Source organism: Zingiber officinale, chromosome 5B, assembly GCF_018446385.1.
Source record: "Zingiber officinale cultivar Zhangliang chromosome 5B, Zo_v1.1, whole genome shotgun sequence".
NCBI lineage: Eukaryota > Viridiplantae > Streptophyta > Magnoliopsida > Zingiberales > Zingiberaceae > Zingiber > Zingiber officinale.
Window position 1 is genome coordinate 14,177,432 of NC_055995.1, and position 18,568 is coordinate 14,195,999.

The following is an 18,568-nucleotide window of genomic DNA, read 5'->3' on the forward strand; positions in this document are numbered from 1 at the left end:
CTCATGCAAATATTGATACCTAAATTGCCCCTCAGATTTTTTAGTACAAAAATTTCAAAATTGAGTACAAAAAGTCCAAAAATGAGTATAATTCTTCTTAAAGTCAGTACTTTATATTAAAAATCGAGTATATTTTCTATCAAAATTGTTCCTCTTATTTTTTAGGGTTTAGGGTTTAGGGTTTAGGGTTTAGGGTTAGGGTTTAGGGTTTAGGGTTTAGGGTTTAGGGTTTAGGGTTTAGAATCGTACTCAATTTGATAAAAAATATACTAGATTCTAAGTTAATATACTCAATTTAAGAGGATTTATACTGATTTTTAGATTTTTTGTACCTAAAAATATCATGGGCAATTTGGTAAAGATGCTTAACTGGGGAGTGAAAACAAAGATTTTAATGGATGGAGACTGCATGTAAAGATTTATTTGTCATTAGGGACTGCATGCAAAATTACCCAAAGTATATACACTTATATTATACGGGAGTAGGAAAGGCCTCAACGGTATGCTACTCTCCCCACGCCTTTGTCCGCTCAACTACTGTTTCTTCCCAGCGGAAACCTCCGCTTCCTTAACTGCCCTTCCGAGTCATCGTTTTCTTACCGCCACCTTGGTGGTGACCCTACCCCGATTTCCTTTCTTATTCTTCCTCCACTTTTACCGCCCCCTTAGCGTCGTCGCCTTTGACTTGCCTACGCCGCCTCGAAATTTCCTCCGTTGATCGCTCGCCGTGCTTGTAGCCGTCTCCGACTCGCTTCCTGCTCTCTCAACCGCCACCACGTCTTGCACTTCATCGGCCGAGGTCGGTACTGGGTATACCGGCCCCCTTCTGTTCAGGAAGGAGCCTAGCGGTGCCTTGTGTGCAGAAGCCTTGTTTTTCTTTTCTCCTTCTTCTTTCGAGAGGAGGAAACCCTAGGGTTCGTGTAAGGCCGGTTGCCGCGGAGATCGATGGTAGCTCGGCGTAGTTTCCGCTATGGATGACTCCGGGAGCACCCCGAGGAGTGGTTCCGGCGTCGGCGGTGACCTTCACATGGAATGGCAGATCTCGTTGGCTCTGGAAGCGCTGACCGGGACATTAACAAGGTGTGCACTTCGCTTTTTTTTCTTTTTTTTTTCTGCTGGATAATACTCCTTATCCGGAAATTGCGTCTATGCATTCTGTTTTTGATGAGCTTTAGCTGAAACTCTGTCGTTCTTGCTTTACGCCCGATAATTTTCGGTGAAGTGAAGAGGATGCAGGCTGCTGATTTTTTTTTTCTTTATGTTTTTTTTCCTTTGCAAGTCTTGTACCTGTTATACTTTCCAAAATTGTGTCGTTTATCTCAGTGAGAACGTATTCTTAAGTGTTCAAAATTTTTGTATGAGGTATAGTCTAGCGATTGCTATGATTTCAGAGACTTAGCTCTTGTAAACTGGGGATTCTGATCACTGTATGACAGAAAGGGTTTCTGAGCGGGGCATGATTGTTATTGCTGATACGATGACCCATATGTGAATTTTGTCAGTTGTTATGCTGCGTGTTAGCACGTGCAAATGAAGTTAACATGGATAGTTTTGTGAAAACAAATCTGAGTGGTGGTTTCATGTTGAACAATTTCTATGTGTGACGAAGCAAACCAATGACTTTCTAGAGGAAATCTGAGAATTTTTTGTTTAGGACCACTCCCGCTTAACAGCAAAAGTTGGTTGTTTGTTACCCTTTTGGGGTAGCTAGTTATATTGGTTGATAAGACATTAAATACAAGGATGTAGGTTTTCACGTTGAGATTATTAATTAGTTATGCCCTTGCCACACAAGGATTTTTAAAAAAACTTGTAGTCAGTTAATTAATTGTAGTTATATAATTAATGTATTAATTATATATATTTCTAATCAATTTAATTCAATATTTATTAGTAGTGTTCTAAATGCTAGGCGCTAGCCAACCACACCAAAAACATGCTAATTGGCCAGCCTAGGCGGCCTTGGCGCCTAGGCGGGATTAGGCGGCCTTAGGCGCCCACTAATTGGTCGAATCGTCTAAGTGACGCGGAAATAGTGCAAGATTTTCATGTTTTTTTTTATTTTGGGCTTTTAAATTTAAAGCCCAATTAAAAAAAAAACTGAAATGTTACCCTTTTTTGTGTTGGGCTTAAGTTTTATAATCCCTAAACTTTGGTCCAACAAGAAAAGAAATAGACTGGATGTCAACAAGTTGAACAATCTAGTATTTATCCAATTTAATGCTAGATTGCTGAACAAACAAAAAAGAGAGAAAGAAAGGAATATCGATGTCCTTCTTGCAAAAGATGTTTCAAATGCACAAGGTTGGATTGTGGATGGTGGGGAAGATGATGAAGTTGAACTAGGTTTCGTGATCACTTGGCAAATAGTTGATGAAGGAACTAGAGCATATGAAAATCTACCACTTGGAAGAAGCCGAAGAAGCTCTGGAGGTGAGAGAACTTTACGAGGATAATTTTGCATCTGAAGAAGAAGAGGAGGATCACAATGATGATATTGAGTTTGTGTTCGATGAAAAACAAGTGTTGAAAATTATTGAGAAGAAGAAGTAGAATAAATTTGTGATATTTTATTAGTTGTGTAATTTTGAACTCATTTGAAATTTGATGTTATTGTGTTGAAGTTATAGAATGTGATTTATTATGTAATTTATGTTGATACAATGAAATCAGCATTCGCGGCGCCTAGTCCTCGCCTAGGTAGCCTAGGGGCGCGCCTAACGAATTTTAGAACCTTGATTATTAGTATATTTTATTAATACAATATTTATGATTCATGCAAAAGGTTTGCATGAGGAGAGATTTGTTTGGGAAATTTTGATGACGAAAGATGAAAGAATGTGATGGAATATTGAACAATTTTGACTATTTTTATTAATGATTTGAAAATGGTGAGGTGGCAATGCTATTTTGTTTACTTGCGTATTTTATAACATATTTATGTAATGAGATATTAAAGAAATGATTTCAAGTCAGGCATATGTAAACTCATTATTTTTTTTGTCTTGGGTTCTTTCGTATCCTCTGCGTCTTTCGTCACTCCTTTTTTTTCTTTCTTCCTACCTTGGACTACATGAAGGGGAGCCTTGGCGCAACAATGAAGTTGTTGCTTCCTGGAAACAGCCTCTTGCAAAAAGCAGGGTAAGACTGCGTACAATGGATCCTTCCCTAGGACCCCGCATAGTGGGAGCTTCAGTGCAGGGCTGCCCTTTTTACCTTGGACTGCATCTAAACTGTGTTATATGCCTCTACCGAAACAAATTTGATGTATTACTTATCTGATGCACTAGTAAAAATCATATATGGCAAGTAATCGTCTCTATGTTTCAACTATTGTTTCTCTTCATAGATATTGATCGCATTGAAAAAGGGCACCCAATTACTTAAATATGGTCGCAAGGGGAAGCCAAAGTTCTACTTGTTTCGTCTATCCAATGTGAGTTCGCTTTAAACCTGCCTTTTATAGGAAAAAACTTCACACATTTCTTTATTCATGATTGTATCTTTGCCCTGATGTATTTTTATAACTGCTTTAGTTCATGTACATGTGTGATTAATGTTTGAGTATATAGTGTATACAATTTCCTCTAGGATTTAGATTTGTAAATGTTGCATCTTTATCTTACTGGATTCCAGTTTCATATTCTGAAGATGTTGACTGATAGGCATGGGTATAATCAATTTTCTATCATAATCGAGCATAATTGCATTATAAACAAATGTTGTAATGTAAGTGTAAGGATTCTAGGAACAGAAAGTAAAAAAAAAATTACATAATTTTATTAAGTAATCCCTTTTACATATTAGAGGAGATAAGGTTCATAGTACCACAATAGCAACTCATATTAGCTATGTATTGTAACCTTTGTGGAAAGGGGTGTCAGAACTCAAAGAGATCCCATTCTACAAAAAGGAAAGACACATCAATTTCATGACAATTCACATTGTACAATCCAACTCGGCAATAAAGTAAAGAAACATGTCTAAGAAACAAAGGTACTGCAATTATATATTTCATCCTTTTAACAAAAACATTGATTCCAACAATAAAAGCTTTCCATATGTAAACAAAGACACAAATTAATCCATGAAATCAACTATGTAAAAAGCTGCATAAATGAACAACTACAAGAAAGTTAAAGCTCGTATCCCACACGAGTCCTTAACTATCTCGGAGCGACTTTAAGAAATAAACTAGAATTGGTAATCTATGTTGGAGGGAGGTAAAAACAAGGTAGTTTATCCAAATACAAATAACAATTAAGATTTACAAGATTCAAATTTATCATAAAATATATCATTTTTATTGGGTGTACTATAGCATTTTTATTGGGTGTACCCTATAGCCATGATGGCTCAAGAGTGTGTCATTTGATACATTGGTTGAAGCCCCAGTTTAAGTACATAGATGGGCTGAAGTGCACTAATAGTTTCATCATTGCCACTTGAGAATTGGATATATTCAAAATCATCTGCATTAAGTTTGGAAGTGAGGAGTAGTCAAGGTGGTTGAGTTTGAAGAGGGAAAGGTGTATAGCTAAAACATCCAAAAACAATGGAGTCACATTCAACTGATACAACACACGCTAATTACCTTGTTTGTCTTCAAATCCTGAATAGAGTGACATCAAAAATGATAGAACAATTTAATAATCTAGTAAGTCTACTAATAGATAATAAATTCAATGGAAACTTAGGGATATAACATATTGAAAATAGATGCAACATAGATGACAAGAGAACATATCCAATGTTTGTAGCCAATGAAGAAGATCTATTGGCAATCATGTCATTAGTGGACATGTGGAGAACAAAGAAGAGAGGAAGCTTTGGGCAGGGCCAACGGAGACGAACAAATGGCCTTGGTGTGGATTTGACTTAGCCTCGGTCATAGTGTTGTAGGAACATTTCACTCATTGGAGATGGCATTGTCATTGTTGCTAGTGAGCGCAAAAGTGGCAAGGTGGGTGTTGGACTTTGACAAATAGAGAGGAGGATGATAATGTGGTGGTTTTGTATTGTGGCTTTGTCAGAGGCAGAAGTTCAAGACAATGTGAGGCAAGGTGTTGTAAAAGGGCGTACGGTAGGACGCGAGATGCTGGGATGAAATAGATGTTGGTGGGTGTGGATAGATATGTGGACGGCGACGATTGACTTGGAGATGTTATAACTGGCTCATATTGAAATTAGGGGAAAGAATTATTCCTCGTTTATATTTTAGGTAGTCCCTCTATATTTATATATGTATTATTGAAGAATAAGGAATATTACAAGTAATCCGTTCTTACATATTCGCAGATAATTCTCTAACACAATGCTTATTGGTTATAAACTTACTGCAATCAAATCACAGCAGAGGAAGGTGGAGAATTGGTACCCAAATCCCACAAGCGATCTTAGCTACAATCTACTCAAAGAGGGCTGTTAACCAACTTGGTGTCATTAATCAATAAATGAAACTGAACAGAATGTTAGGATCATTGTAGTCACATTTTATGGGTTTGACAAAAAATTTTGACCTACCAATCATGCTTATGACACTTGTTTCTTGGTTGTTTTTGTAGGATGAATCAACATTGATTTGGTTTTCTAGTAGTGGAGAAAGACTATTGAAGCTGGCTTCTGTTTCAAGGATTATTCCAGGACAAAGAACAGTATGATCTTCTCTGTGATTTTCATTTTTGATCATGAAGAGATTTAATTTTCTTGTACATTGATAAAATTCTCTATTTTTTTGGTTCTAACTATTTGGTAATTAACTATTTATTGACAATATGTCTGCCATAGTCTGTTTTTCAGCGATATTTACGCCCAGACAAAGACTACTTGTCTTTTTCACTCATTTACAATGATGGCAAAAGATCTCTCGACCTGGTAAGCTCAGAGTATGGCTATTGTGACTTTTTTTTTTTTTAATTCCTTATGATGTGTACTGGTTCTTGTTTACAGATATGTAAAGATAAAGTTGAAGCAGAGGTTTGGTTTTCAGGCCTCAAGGCATTAATTTCCGCAGGACAATATGGACGCCCAAAAATAGATGGATGGAGTAACGGACTCTATTATAATGTAAATCTTTATATTGTTATACATTATTGCCAATTATTCTATTCTTTAATGTGGTTTTTTTGTGGTAACAAAAGCTTCTTGAGTAATTGTGCAAGTTTTCTATGTTCATATTATTGGCCAGGTCTAGTGCATTCCAATCTAAGTTCAGCACAATGTAAAATTTAATATTTTATCTCATGTAGTTTACTAACAGTGGCATCGTTTGATGTTGACTTGTTTGATTAGGTGTGAGTCAGTGTTATGATGTTCTAATGATGAATTATTGTAAGTTTTGATATGGTAAGTATTTACATGTGGTGTCGAATTATGGGGCTCATGGAAAATGAGCACAGGAAACTAACTAATATAGATGATATTTCCACATGCATGCATGATAAAAACACCACCAGTTTCAGATCAAATAAAGTCCTCTCTCTTCACCCTCTTTTTCAAGTACATTTTTGGTTTCTTCTCTCAACGATCACTTTATCCATGTCTATAACAGCTATCAATATTAGAGAATATCATTTTCATATTTATTTTGCTGAGGACCTATTTGCAAATATATAACATACAGGAGTCTATTTGTAAAGATGTTATAGAGGTAGAAAGAGATTAGGTGAGAATTTGAATTTTCCCATTGTCATGGCACCAGAGCCCTAAGTGCCTTACTGTGCCACTTCTTTCCCGCTTTGTGTTTTTGTCACCAAGTTTTCTCTGTCACTAGGCACATACATCTCTTTCTCTGTCATCAGGCACTCCTTTTGTTGTTCCTCTTGCAGTTTCCTTCTCTGGATTCTTGTATAGATGTCACTCTCTGTCTCCTGTAGGTGCTTCTTGAAGAGGACACATCTACGATAGTATCCTTCTATAGTCCATGACATCAAGGGTCTCTCAGATCTTTTCACTTTGCAATCTCCTTTTATAGGTGCTCCTCTACTTGACACCTCTTCGGAAGTCTCTTGTAGCTACTTTTATGAGAACTTCTCAAATTTTTTCATCAACTTGGTCTGTGAGTGTGAGCTCCAGGTCTTCAACATTAGAAGACCTTTTGCAGTTGAGTCCTACAGCGCCAGAAGCTATCTAATTTTCCATTTGCTTGCATCCCACTCAATCTTCTTGATTTCAAAGTTTAAAATTTTGATTTTGGTACAAATTTCAATGTCTGGACAGACCAATAATGTATCAGTTCCAATTTGTATTGAAGCACAATATAGGTGGGACCATGCTGATCTAGTTTTGGACTAACTTCATCTCGTTAATCTCCTCCCACATTGCTTATTTATTACAAAATATTTTTTTTATCTATTCCATAGTCAATTATGCTGATATTATATGAAATCAACTTGAACAGTGATATTATTACCCAAATTATCTTATTTATTTGTAGTTATGTCCTTAGTTTTGTTATATCTGAATCTTTAATCAACACAAAAAGGATGGTTAATTAGGTAAAGCTAATTAGGTAAAGCTAAATTATTTTCAATTGTGTGTATTGACAAGAATTAAGTTCAATATGCTATAAGGTGAACTGAAGGGGAGCCTTGGCGCAATAGTAAAATTATTGCTTTGTGACCAAAAGGTCACGGATTCGAATCTTGGAAATAATGGTAAGGTTGCGTACAATGGATCTTTCCCCGGATCGCTGCCCTTTATGATATAAGCCGAACTCCCTAGGTGAAATAGGGTTGGTTTCACATTGATAGGGCCTAATCTGGTTTTCTATTTAGGTTCAATCATTTTTAATTAAACTGGTTTCTATTTTGTAGTAGAATAATTAGGTGTGGTTTCAGATTGATAGGGCCCGATCTGGTTTTCTATTTAGGTTCAATCATTTTTAATTAAACTTGTTTCAATTCTGTAGTGGAATAATTTTGATCCTGGTAAAATGGGACAAGGGAGGATACTAAAGATTGAGTCCTTCCTTTGCCTTCTTACTTCACATGTATATGAGATCTAGTCAATGAGAGACAGTTCTCACTGTGACTTTGACTGATGAGTGGCAAGAGTTACAATGATTTGATTATGCATATGACTGATGAGGAGCAAAGGGAGATCTGATGTGGAGCACAGACTGATTTGGTGAACTAGAGGGATAATGGGAAGACGAATAAAAGAATTGGGAGAAGAAGAATTCTGGGTAGCTCACTAACCCTTCCTCTATGTTGTCTGAGTTTAGCTCCATACCGGCCAAAGCAAAGATCTATCTGCTGATACTAGCAATACAGAATTATAATCAGGCAATGTGATCAATATGGGTGCTTTTTGCTTGTGCTTATCTGGGTTTGGTTGTGCCCATGCCAACTGAAACGGAAATGAGATTTAAAACCATCCCTTACTCTGATTTCGATTTCTTCTTCATGCTCCAAGTATATCTTCTATGGAAGTGATAAGAAAACTTATTTTGAACTCCTGGGATTACATTCTTGTTCCACCTGAAAACTTATCTGCGTACCTATTCCAGTGTCTTCTACATCTTTTGTTTAGTTTCTTAGTGCTTGATTCCTCATGTGCAAGTATCATTGTCTCTCTACGGGACCTCCTTTTTCCTCTCTCCTTTGTGATATCTCTTTCACCATCTTGGGTGTCTCTACGTGGGAATTCACAGTAGTAATGAACTCTTCAATCAAACATAGAGGCAAATCAAAAGAATACTTCAGTCAAGGCAAAATTTTAGAATGGTCTTCGTAGCAGTCAACCTTTCACTAGTAGATCTAATAATATTAGAATACTTATGCTTGCTTCAGTTGCAGGCCTCTTTGACTGCAGCATCCTAGTTTGTGCTATCCTTAATTCATTGAGGTACTTCGTTTCTTGTTAAAAGCGTATGTTTGAGTCAAAGTTCAAGGGTTTTTGAGTATGTCTAGAAATATCTTCTCTCCTCAATCCTCACAGCATTTTATCCTTCCAATATCTCATTGGTAAAGGGCATTTGTCAGGTTGTACTCTGTTTGGATAATTTTCCTCTGTACTATATATTTGTGATATTCCTGAATTTATTATATGTGAGCAAACTAAGTCATTGAATTGCTTTGCAATTTATTAGAGATTCTACTTCTATTTATGATTTGTAAACTGGGAAGGTGACTTGTATATGGCATGTGTCTAGAGAACGTTTTTTTACTTGCCTATAGCTCTCATATATATGATTGACTGATTGTTGGACCATTGATGGAAAAAAAATCCAGATCCAAATTAAGATCTTTAAAATGTGTTTTTCCCTTTCTAGATCCAGTCATCTTAGACATATTCTGTTTTTATTTGTTTCAATTTGGTTGTAATTGTATTTAATACTCTTTTAAAGAAATCATCCAATTACTTCCATCAGGGAAAATTCAGTAAGACAAAGCAATATTACCCAACTTCATTTAACTTGAAGGTTGACTTATGAAAAGCAGTTTTCTTTTACTATTCCTATCTCAAGACTTGTTTTCAAAATAATTTATTTATTTTTTTACTCTGACCAAGAAGCCTTCAGTTTTGTCCAAAATAAAAAAGTTTAGACTTTCTAATAAGACACTTCCTAAACTATTCTCCCACGAGTATTCCTTTTTAATTATCAGCAATAACAGGATTCATATATGGATCTTCTGTTCTGATGCCATGTTAATCTATTTACATGATTAATTATCTCAAAATTTATGCCGAATCTAGATTTCATTTATTCTTAGTATCCAGTAATCTGTGTATTGGATAGTCATATCACTTAGATTGATTTAACTCTTTGGCAGTTTTGTTAATTATACCACTGGAAGAATCAGTGTATTTTTTGGTCAGGATTGAATTAAAAGGTTAAGCTATTGTGAATTTCTTGCCATATACTTTTATAGGAGTCATATTTCTTTTCACGTGTGAACTAGCCAATTGGGTTTGCCAAAGCGGATATGTGGATAGGTTTCTGACTTGATTCGAGATATACTTTCTCACTAATTCCATTATATTCAAACATAAGATCTGCTTGAATATGATCTAATATTTACTTATCCAAAAGCTTTTGGTGTTAGGAAGGGCAACATTTTGATAAGTTGTCAACATGCTCATGGCAGCAAATTCAGCATAAGGTGGTATTTATAGTAAGGTTAGCATTCTAAGGCTATGATTAAGAAGAGATTTATGAATGATCAGAATTTTCATGAAATACATAATATGTGCTTAAATTTGTGGTTTTTGAAAATTTGGGCTTAGGTTTACGGTTTACCAGAAATCATAGTGTACATGTCAGATTTAGTAATCAACATGGTTCTCATATATTTTTTTTCAGGAAAACAGTAAATTTGCATTGAACAGTAGTAGCAATCATTCTATCAGTTCCATACTTGATACTTCTGAATCCAGACTAACTACAGATAGTTTGCATTACCAATCTTTTGATTATTCAATAAACTCTGAAAGATCAGATGTGACAAATATGCATGTAAAAGGAGCTTCTTCAGATGGAATTAGAATTAGCATTTCCAGTGTTCCTAGTACATCCAGTCATGGGTCTGCGCAGGATGAATTTGATGCCTCTGGAGATGTCTATGTTTGGGGCAAAGTCATTTCTGATACCTCTGCTAGGGTAAGTACTGATAGAAATAGTAATCCTTCTAGTTCAAGGACAGATATTCTGCTCCCCAAACCACTGGAGTCCAATTTAGCATTTGACGTTCATTATGTGGCCTGCGGAGCGAGGCATGCTGCCCTTGTTACAAAACAGGGAGAAGTGTTCACATGGGGTGAAGAATCTGGTGGGCAACTTGGTCGTGGAGTTTCTTCTGATACTGGTCATCCTCTCATTGTGGAATCTTTAACAATGTCTAATGTTGATTTTGTTGCTTGTGGGGAGTTCCATACCTGTGCTGTTACTGTGTCTGGTGAACTTTATACATGGGGTGATGGCACACATAATATTGGGCTTCTTGGTAATGGTACAAATTTAAGCCACTGGATCCCAAAAAGAGTGTCAGGGTTATTGGAAGGGCTTCAAGTTTCTTATGTTTCTTGTGGCATTTGGCATACTGCCTTGATTACCACAACAGGGCAATTATTCACATTTGGTGATGGCACTTTTGGTGTTTTGGGCCATGGAAATCGAGAAACAGTTTTATATCCTAGGGAGGTGGAATCATTGATGGGCTTGAAGACAATAGCTGTTTCATGTGGAGTGTGGCATACTGCAGCAGTCGTAGAAGTTATTGTAACACAGTCCAGTACATCATCTGGAAAATTATTCACATGGGGTGATGGTGACAAGAATCGTCTTGGCCATGGTGACAAGGAACCAAGGCTTAAGCCAACCTGTGTGGCTTCACTTATTGATTACAATTTTCACAAATTAGCTTGTGGCCATAGCCTTACAATTGGCTTGACCACTTCCGGACATGTTTTAACCATGGGAAGTACAGTTTATGGCCAACTGGGTAATCCCCAGTCAGATGGAAAGCTTCCATGCTTAGTAGAAGACAAGCTAGTTGGTGAAGCTGTCGCAGAGGTTTCTTGTGGTTCATTTCATGTTGCAGTCTTGACTATCAGAGGTGAAGTTTACACATGGGGAAGAGGTGCTAATGGACGGTTAGGCCATGGAGACCTTGAGGATCGTAAAACTCCTACATTAGTTGAAGCTCTCAAAGACAGACATGTGAAACATATCTCCTGTGGGTCGACCTTCAGTGCTGCAATATGCCAGCACAAGTGGGTATCAAGTGCCGAGCAATCCCAATGCTCATCATGTAGACAGGCATTCGGGTTCACCCGAAAGAGGCACAACTGTTACAACTGCGGGCTTGTTCATTGTCACCAGTGCAGCTCAAGAAAGGCTCTAAGAGCAGCTCTGTCTCCAAATCCTGGAAAACTACACCGCGTTTGTGATTCATGCTATGTAAGATTGACTAATACTGTAGATACCAGTGGATTTGTAAACAAGAAAATTTCTAAGCCCCGTATTTCCAGTGAAAGCAAAGATAGGTTTGATAGAATGGATACAAGCTTATCCAATGCTCTTTCATCCAGTAATTTAGATTTGGCCATCAGTTCTGATGCTAAAGTGTCCTTTGATGGGGACCCTTCCTCTGTGACTCAATATTTTCAAATCCCTCAAGTTTTACAGCTGAAAAGCACTTCTTTCACTGGTGGTGCAGATGTGCATCAAACTGTTCCCAGACCAACAACTAAGTCTAGAAATCATTCTAGAGCTGTTTCACCTTTTTCAAGAAAGCCCAGTCCTCTGCGTTCTACAACTCCTACTCCTACGATGGCTGGCCTTTCATTCTCTAAAAGCTTCTCGGACAATCTGAAGAAAACAAATGATTTTCTGAATCAAGAACTTCTTAGGTTACACTCTGAGGTAATCTATCCATTTTGTTAACTTAGTTAAGTATCATTAGTTGGCAGTCACAGCTATATCTTTACATGCTATTCTTATTCACTAGGTTGATAATTTGAGGCAACGTTGTGAGCGTCTAGAATTTCAGTTGGAGAAATCTGAAAAGAAAGCTGTAGAAGCCTCAAAGCTTGCATCAGAGGAATCTGCAAAATCCAAAGCTGCCAAAGAAGTTATAAAATCATTATCTGCACAGGTAGTTTTCTGTGAGATTCAGTATTCTTAAATACAGACTGGAGTAAGCTTCAGAATACATGCTTTTGAACCTTGCGTTGTGACTAGACTAGATTATTCTTTATAGTGTCCACATTAAACTTATACCAATAGTGGCTTAAGTTCATGTTTCTATGCTAAGAAAAGGTCTTGACCTTCGTTTGAAATCTCATACCATGCTAGGAGAAACAGTTGAAACGTATGATTCTAATAAATTACAAAACTCGATATTACACGGCACTGAATTGTCTCAATGAATATTATTTCATGTTAATACTTGATACCCTAATATTTAAATAATGTTTTTTTTGTAGTTTATCTCCATATAAGCTAATGTTAAAGTCGTAGCATTCTAAATGGAAAATATTTCTTCCACTTCTGATTTACCACTGACACTATAATAGCAAACCAAAAAAAAAAATGTTGCGAACCACCCAGTCATCCACAGGCGCGCATTGCGCAACGTAACAACTGTGTATATATAGAGGAATGTTACACCACAAACCCCGTGAGCGTCTAATGTAATTTTTTTTATTTGAAAATTCTTTTAGACTTAACACTATATCCTAACTCCTAAACTCTAAAGTCAAAACCCTAAATGGTTAAACCAACCACGTAGTCACGCACTATGTGCTGCACAACATAACATAACTATATATATATTCCATTAAAATTTTAATTACCACACTGCTATGTGAAATTAATTCTTACAAAGTTACCTCATCTTTCATTATAATACTGATTAACCTTCAACTGGCTTCTTCCACAAGTTTTAACTAAAGTGCACTTAAATTTTTCTTTGTTTGACAGTTGAAAGAAATAGCAAAAAGACTTCCTGAAGGAGTCGATGAAACTGATCTGATAGGATCCGTGCATTTTCCAAATGGCACTGGATCTCAGGCAATTCAATACTCTGATTTGAGCTCTGAAATCCCTCCAAGTAGTGAAATATTGGAGGAGACAAATACTATAGAAGAAATTGTTGAAGCTAATGAGACAGCTACATCCTTTCCAGATCATGCAGTTGCACACTTCTCCAGATTTGAAGATGCGTCTAAAATTCAACATAATGGTAACAGAGAAATACCAGAGACAAACACTAGTGTAGATGACCTTGATAGCCCCAAGTCAGATGGCAATCAAGTTGAGGCTGAGTGGATAGAACAATTTGAACCAGGTGTATATATAACTCTAATTGCACTTCGTGATGGAACCCGTGAACTGAAGAGAGTTCGTTTCAGGTAATTAATGAACTGTTGGGAAGATATATCTGTATTTACAATCTTAATTTTCAGTGAGTTTGTAGCAAAGATTCATTGTATCATATCTGATACCTTTTAAATTACCGTTAAAGATGGAATGCTAATGTTGATAGTTCTTTGCAGTAGGAGAAGATTTGGAGAGCAGCAGGCAGAAGCTTGGTGGTCTGAAAATGCAGAGAGGGTGCATGATAAATATAATTTCCGTGGGTTAAATATGACTTCATGAGTAAGATACATGAGTCCTATACTCTAGGAAGTGAATTCTACATTTATGATCCAAGTAAACTAGCCATTGAGAACAGCTGGAAGGGAATTCAACATGACCTAGTAGTATATATTCAAGTTAACTTTGTGAAATAGATTCTTGGAACCTTATTACAATAAGTAATCTACTTTTCCCACCACATACGTTCTCTGGAAAGTCTGCTCCCTTATGTACCATCCACGGATCATAATTTCCTTTGCGGCTTCTCTCAAATGCTCGTTGTTTTTTCTGCATTCTGCTGCATTGTAACATAAATGACACGGCACACGAGCATGGTCAGAGAAAAAAAGGGAGCATCTTTCAATAGGAATCCCTCTTTTGTTAATTTTTTTTTGAATTTCATCTCTTTATTAAATGTAACTGCGCAAATTTAATGAGTTATATATAATGATGATTTCCAAGAGCACTGCCAGTTTCAGTCTTGAGATTTTGTCGTGCAAGAGTATTCTTGCATGCCCCACGGCTTACTAACTTGTTAGTCAACTTGTGCAATGGCTTCAAGCAATCAAGTTTTGGAGAAAGCTTGCAGGTACCTTAGTCTGTGATATATGCATGCTGATTTTCTAGACACGGAATCATAATTATTAGTTTGAAGTTGTCTTATACCTTGCTAAGTTCGGTGAAAGCGATATCACATTAAGGGTAGTCACCACCATACGAGTACCTCCACAACCATTGCATAGTGCAATTCCGTAAACTGATAAGACTTACTGTTATGATTTTTCCATCGTAGACATCATATTTAATTTCTCAGTTCCTTTTTACTTGTTCTTCTTACAGCACACTATTCTCTGAAGTGTACTATCACTGTTCCTGACTTTTATCTTCCGAAATCATGACCATATTCATAGAAAGATATTGCTTTTGCTGCTTTAACTTTGAAGAAGATGAGAGATTGCTGACTTAGTTGACATTGGCACAGGAGCACAGCCTCCTTCAACAGTAGTCAAATGTGTATATATCTATCATTAATTAATTATAATAAAACATGATTATATTTTATGTCTTTATCTATTTTCATATTATATGAAAAAAAAAAAAATTTATAATATCAATTTATAATCGATCAATCCTCAAATGATCAAGAGTGGAAGGAATTATATACCTACCACTAATATGTTTACGTTGTCTGCTGTGGTTTGCATCATCAGGGAAATAATTGTCCCTTTGTTTCCCACAATTCCTCCATTTGAGTTTTTCAACCCTCCTACTTTTAAAATATCAAAATCAAGCATTCTATTTATTTTGATTAACAAAAAACCATATCAAAAGCATCTATTAGTCAAAATGGTCAATTAAGATGTAAAATAACTCATTTTATTATACTAATGGATGCTAAATATCCTGATGCCCTAAAATGAGTTATTTTGGTTAAATAATTATATCGCAGGGTGTTCGAGTATTTTTCTTCAACTTCATTCAGTACTGAACAGGGAAAGGTACCTTGTTACAATGACAATGTTGCGATGTAGGAGCCGACATAAAATGGAAACTTCCATGGCAATTTCTTTGCGTCTCCACTCAATTTAATCTCCGATTCAGTAAATCATAGCATTTCGTTAAAATATCAAAGTTAAAAAAAGAAGACGAATAAACCCTGATTTAGCACTGCCCTTTTACTGATCTGACCCAACAACGCAAACAAATCATATCAAAAAGCTTTTATTCGCTCACAGGGTTTCAACCCTCAACGCTGACCAAATTAGGCATGCACATTGCTTGATACGCCAGTGGCGTGTTGGCCCGGCTCCAAACTTTTATCCAACTGGTAGCTAAGTATTTCCAACACCATACCCTCCATCATACAATACTGCCACAGATCGTACCCCCCAGCACAATATAAATGAACACCTCCCCACGCACACTCGAGAGTCATAGTCTGACAACTCGACCATTAAAGCTTTATTTAAATCCAAACACCTTCCAACTCCCTCGCCTCGACTCACAGCTCTCGTGAAATGGGAGAGCCCTGCAGAGGCTCGGCGATGGTAACGCTGCTGCTGCTTCTCCTGGCCATGGCCAGCGCGTCGAGGCTAATATTGCACGGGCCCACCGATCATGAGCACTCGATGGCCGTCGGGCGGACGGCCAAGCCTTCAGCTGCCTTCTCCGGGTTCCTCCCGAAGGCGATGCCGATCCCTCCGTCGGGGCCTTCGAAGAAGCACAATTCCATCGGCCTGCGTTGGTAGAAAGATCAACACACATATTCTTATTTTGGCCTCTGTCTCCTAGTCGATGTACGCCTCGAATATATATATGTGCGAATGTTAAAAGTTCCTTTTTTGATATTCCTGAACCATCTACATCTTTCAAATGCTAATCTTTGCACACTCGATCGTATATGTATATGCATTTCACATATGTGCATGAAACAAATTAAACACCGCAGTTAGCTTCCTTCCTTCCATCCTGCCTAGTGAAGTTCCGGAGCAGAGACGATGGAAGGGTGGTGGTTGGTGGGCCTGGTAGTCCTGCAACCGTCTTCTCGCTCGCAGAGGGAGCAGGTAAGGCGATAGCGTAGGGGGATGGCGCGTGACAAGGCATGGCTGTCGTCAACCACGTACGTAAACAGATACTCCACAGGTCTTTCAAGCTGGTCATTGATCTCAATTCTCAAACAAATGGAAACTTAAGTTTATTTATTTATTTTTAAAAATAAAGGTTTAGTGTTTGATTCGATCAGCTAAATCGGGGCTTCTTCCAGCGTAGCTCCTGCGACGACGTACTGCGCTAGCCGTGAAATGATGGGTCGTCTTTTTGTAAACTGCGAGTGGAGTGAACGGGGTATGGGTGATAATTAGGGAGAGAAAAAATGAAAAATTTAGTCATTTTTTACCGTGGATATTTTTGTAATTGACAAGTTTTGTTTATTTATTCTCGAACGAAGAATCGATTAGTTTAGTATGGTCGACTAAACCATATTTTTTATTGTCGATTTCATAACGACACGAAAAGTATAAATTATAGTAATTGAGTGACCTTAATTTTTAGATGGGAAAATTTTTATTTCTTAAGAGATTATTTTCTTAAAAATTTTATCTCTATTTTTATATGATAATCTATCATCTTAGTACTAACTTGGTTATGCCTCCGAGAACGACCAAAAATATAAAATCATATGTGGTTGTTATTCACATCTAATCACGTGTTACGATAAGTCATCTAACCATAATTAAGGGTATTGATCTGGCGAATTCCTATAGTCCATATGTGTCCCGTGTCATTAAAAGTTATGTTGATTATATAGACAACAATGGCAAATATTCTAGAATATATGGTATCATGTGAATGGAGAAGTAATTATATGATTGTCAAACTTAGTCTCCTAGATACCCTCTGTAATGTCCTATGTTTTTCTTTCTTTTTTTTCACACACAACACATATAGATTACCAATCCTGAGAAGAAGAATCCGACCAAGGACCCTTAGAACCTTCATCTTTTAATTTATTAAACTACACAGGTCTGGTAAGACTACTAAGGTTAAGAATATGCAGTAAAGAAATCCTATGCAACTCAAGACAGTAAATCAGTTTTAGCGTAACCAAGACACGTCAAATCATTGTAAATAAAAATCCAAGGATCATAGTTTGTAGAATCATGATCTTATGCAGAATCGATTTAGGGTCAGGATCGGATCGGTCAAGATCGGATTGTAGAATCATACGATCCTACCAAAACCCCTTAAAATCTTATCATATATGATTAATAATTAGAAAAAATACCTAAAAAACTCATTTACATATAAATAAATAACTAATTTTGTATATATATGCAATCATTTACACTCAACACCTCAAATTACATTACTACATGTACAAATTTAAATTAATTTGTAATTCAACTATCATTTTCTTATACTAATAATATTTATATTTTCATATCATAAAATAAAAAATATAAAAGTTCTATTAATACAATAATAATAACACATTCAATGTAATAAATATTTCCTTGGTTTATAAGATAATTCAATTTACAGGCCAACAAAACACCTAAGAAGCTATTGAATCCTTTATTCAAATATGAACGTCGGAAATAATCTTCTAAATACTGGTTGATGTCACACAATACTAGATAATAGGTATCCAAAAACTCATTATTTTGGGAAAAAGAAATGACAGAATATTATTGATAAAAAACTAACTCAAAAATAATTAAACATATGTTTAAATAATTTAAAACCCTAATAAGATGAAAAAAAATAATAAAAAAAAATAAAATATCCTAGACATCTGAAAAGGATTTACATGATATTTTTTGGATTTGAAATAAGGTGGTTAAGGATAAACCTTGAAATTTATTAAAGATCTCTGAACGAGCTTTAATTTGATATATTATAGACCCCATGGTTCAATTCGAGTCAAAAGTTATGACCTCTTAAAGCTTCCACCGATCCTGCTCCGATTCTGCTCCGATCCTACCG

At 36.4% G+C, this 18,568-nt stretch overlaps 1 protein-coding gene across 2 annotated transcripts; it reads left to right on the forward strand.

The window, feature by feature from the left end:
• Positions 1-649: 649 nt before the first annotated feature.
• LOC121984145 (PH, RCC1 and FYVE domains-containing protein 1-like) lies at positions 650-14,544 on the forward strand. 2 transcript variants are annotated; one of them, XM_042536950.1, is made up of 9 exons: positions 650-1,080; positions 3,350-3,436; positions 5,565-5,654; positions 5,788-5,874; positions 5,950-6,066; positions 10,307-12,367; positions 12,453-12,599; positions 13,427-13,857; positions 14,002-14,544. In XM_042536950.1, exons 1-9 carry the CDS (start codon positions 1,033-1,035, stop codon positions 14,102-14,104), a joined length of 3,171 nt encoding a protein of 1,056 aa, XP_042392884.1. In that variant the 5' UTR covers positions 650-1,032; the 3' UTR covers positions 14,105-14,544. The 2 variants fall into 2 exon arrangements, with proteins under 2 accessions (XP_042392884.1, XP_042392886.1); XM_042536952.1 differs by lacking the exons at positions 650-1,080; positions 3,350-3,436; positions 5,565-5,654 and having other exon boundaries at positions 10,315-12,367.
• The last annotated feature ends 4,024 nt before the right edge of the window (positions 14,545-18,568 follow it).

Coding starts and splice junctions, on each gene's coding strand:
- LOC121984145 (XM_042536950.1), top strand. CDS start 1,033: ATGGCAGATCTCGTTGGCTCTGGAAGCGCTGACCGGGACATTAACAAG. Junction 5,655..5,787: donor TTATTCCAGGACAAAGAACA/GTATGATCTTCT, acceptor TGTCTGCCATAG/TCTGTTTTTCAGCGATATTT. Junction 6,067..10,306: donor GTAACGGACTCTATTATAAT/GTAAATCTTTAT, acceptor ATTTTTTTTCAG/GAAAACAGTAAATTTGCATT.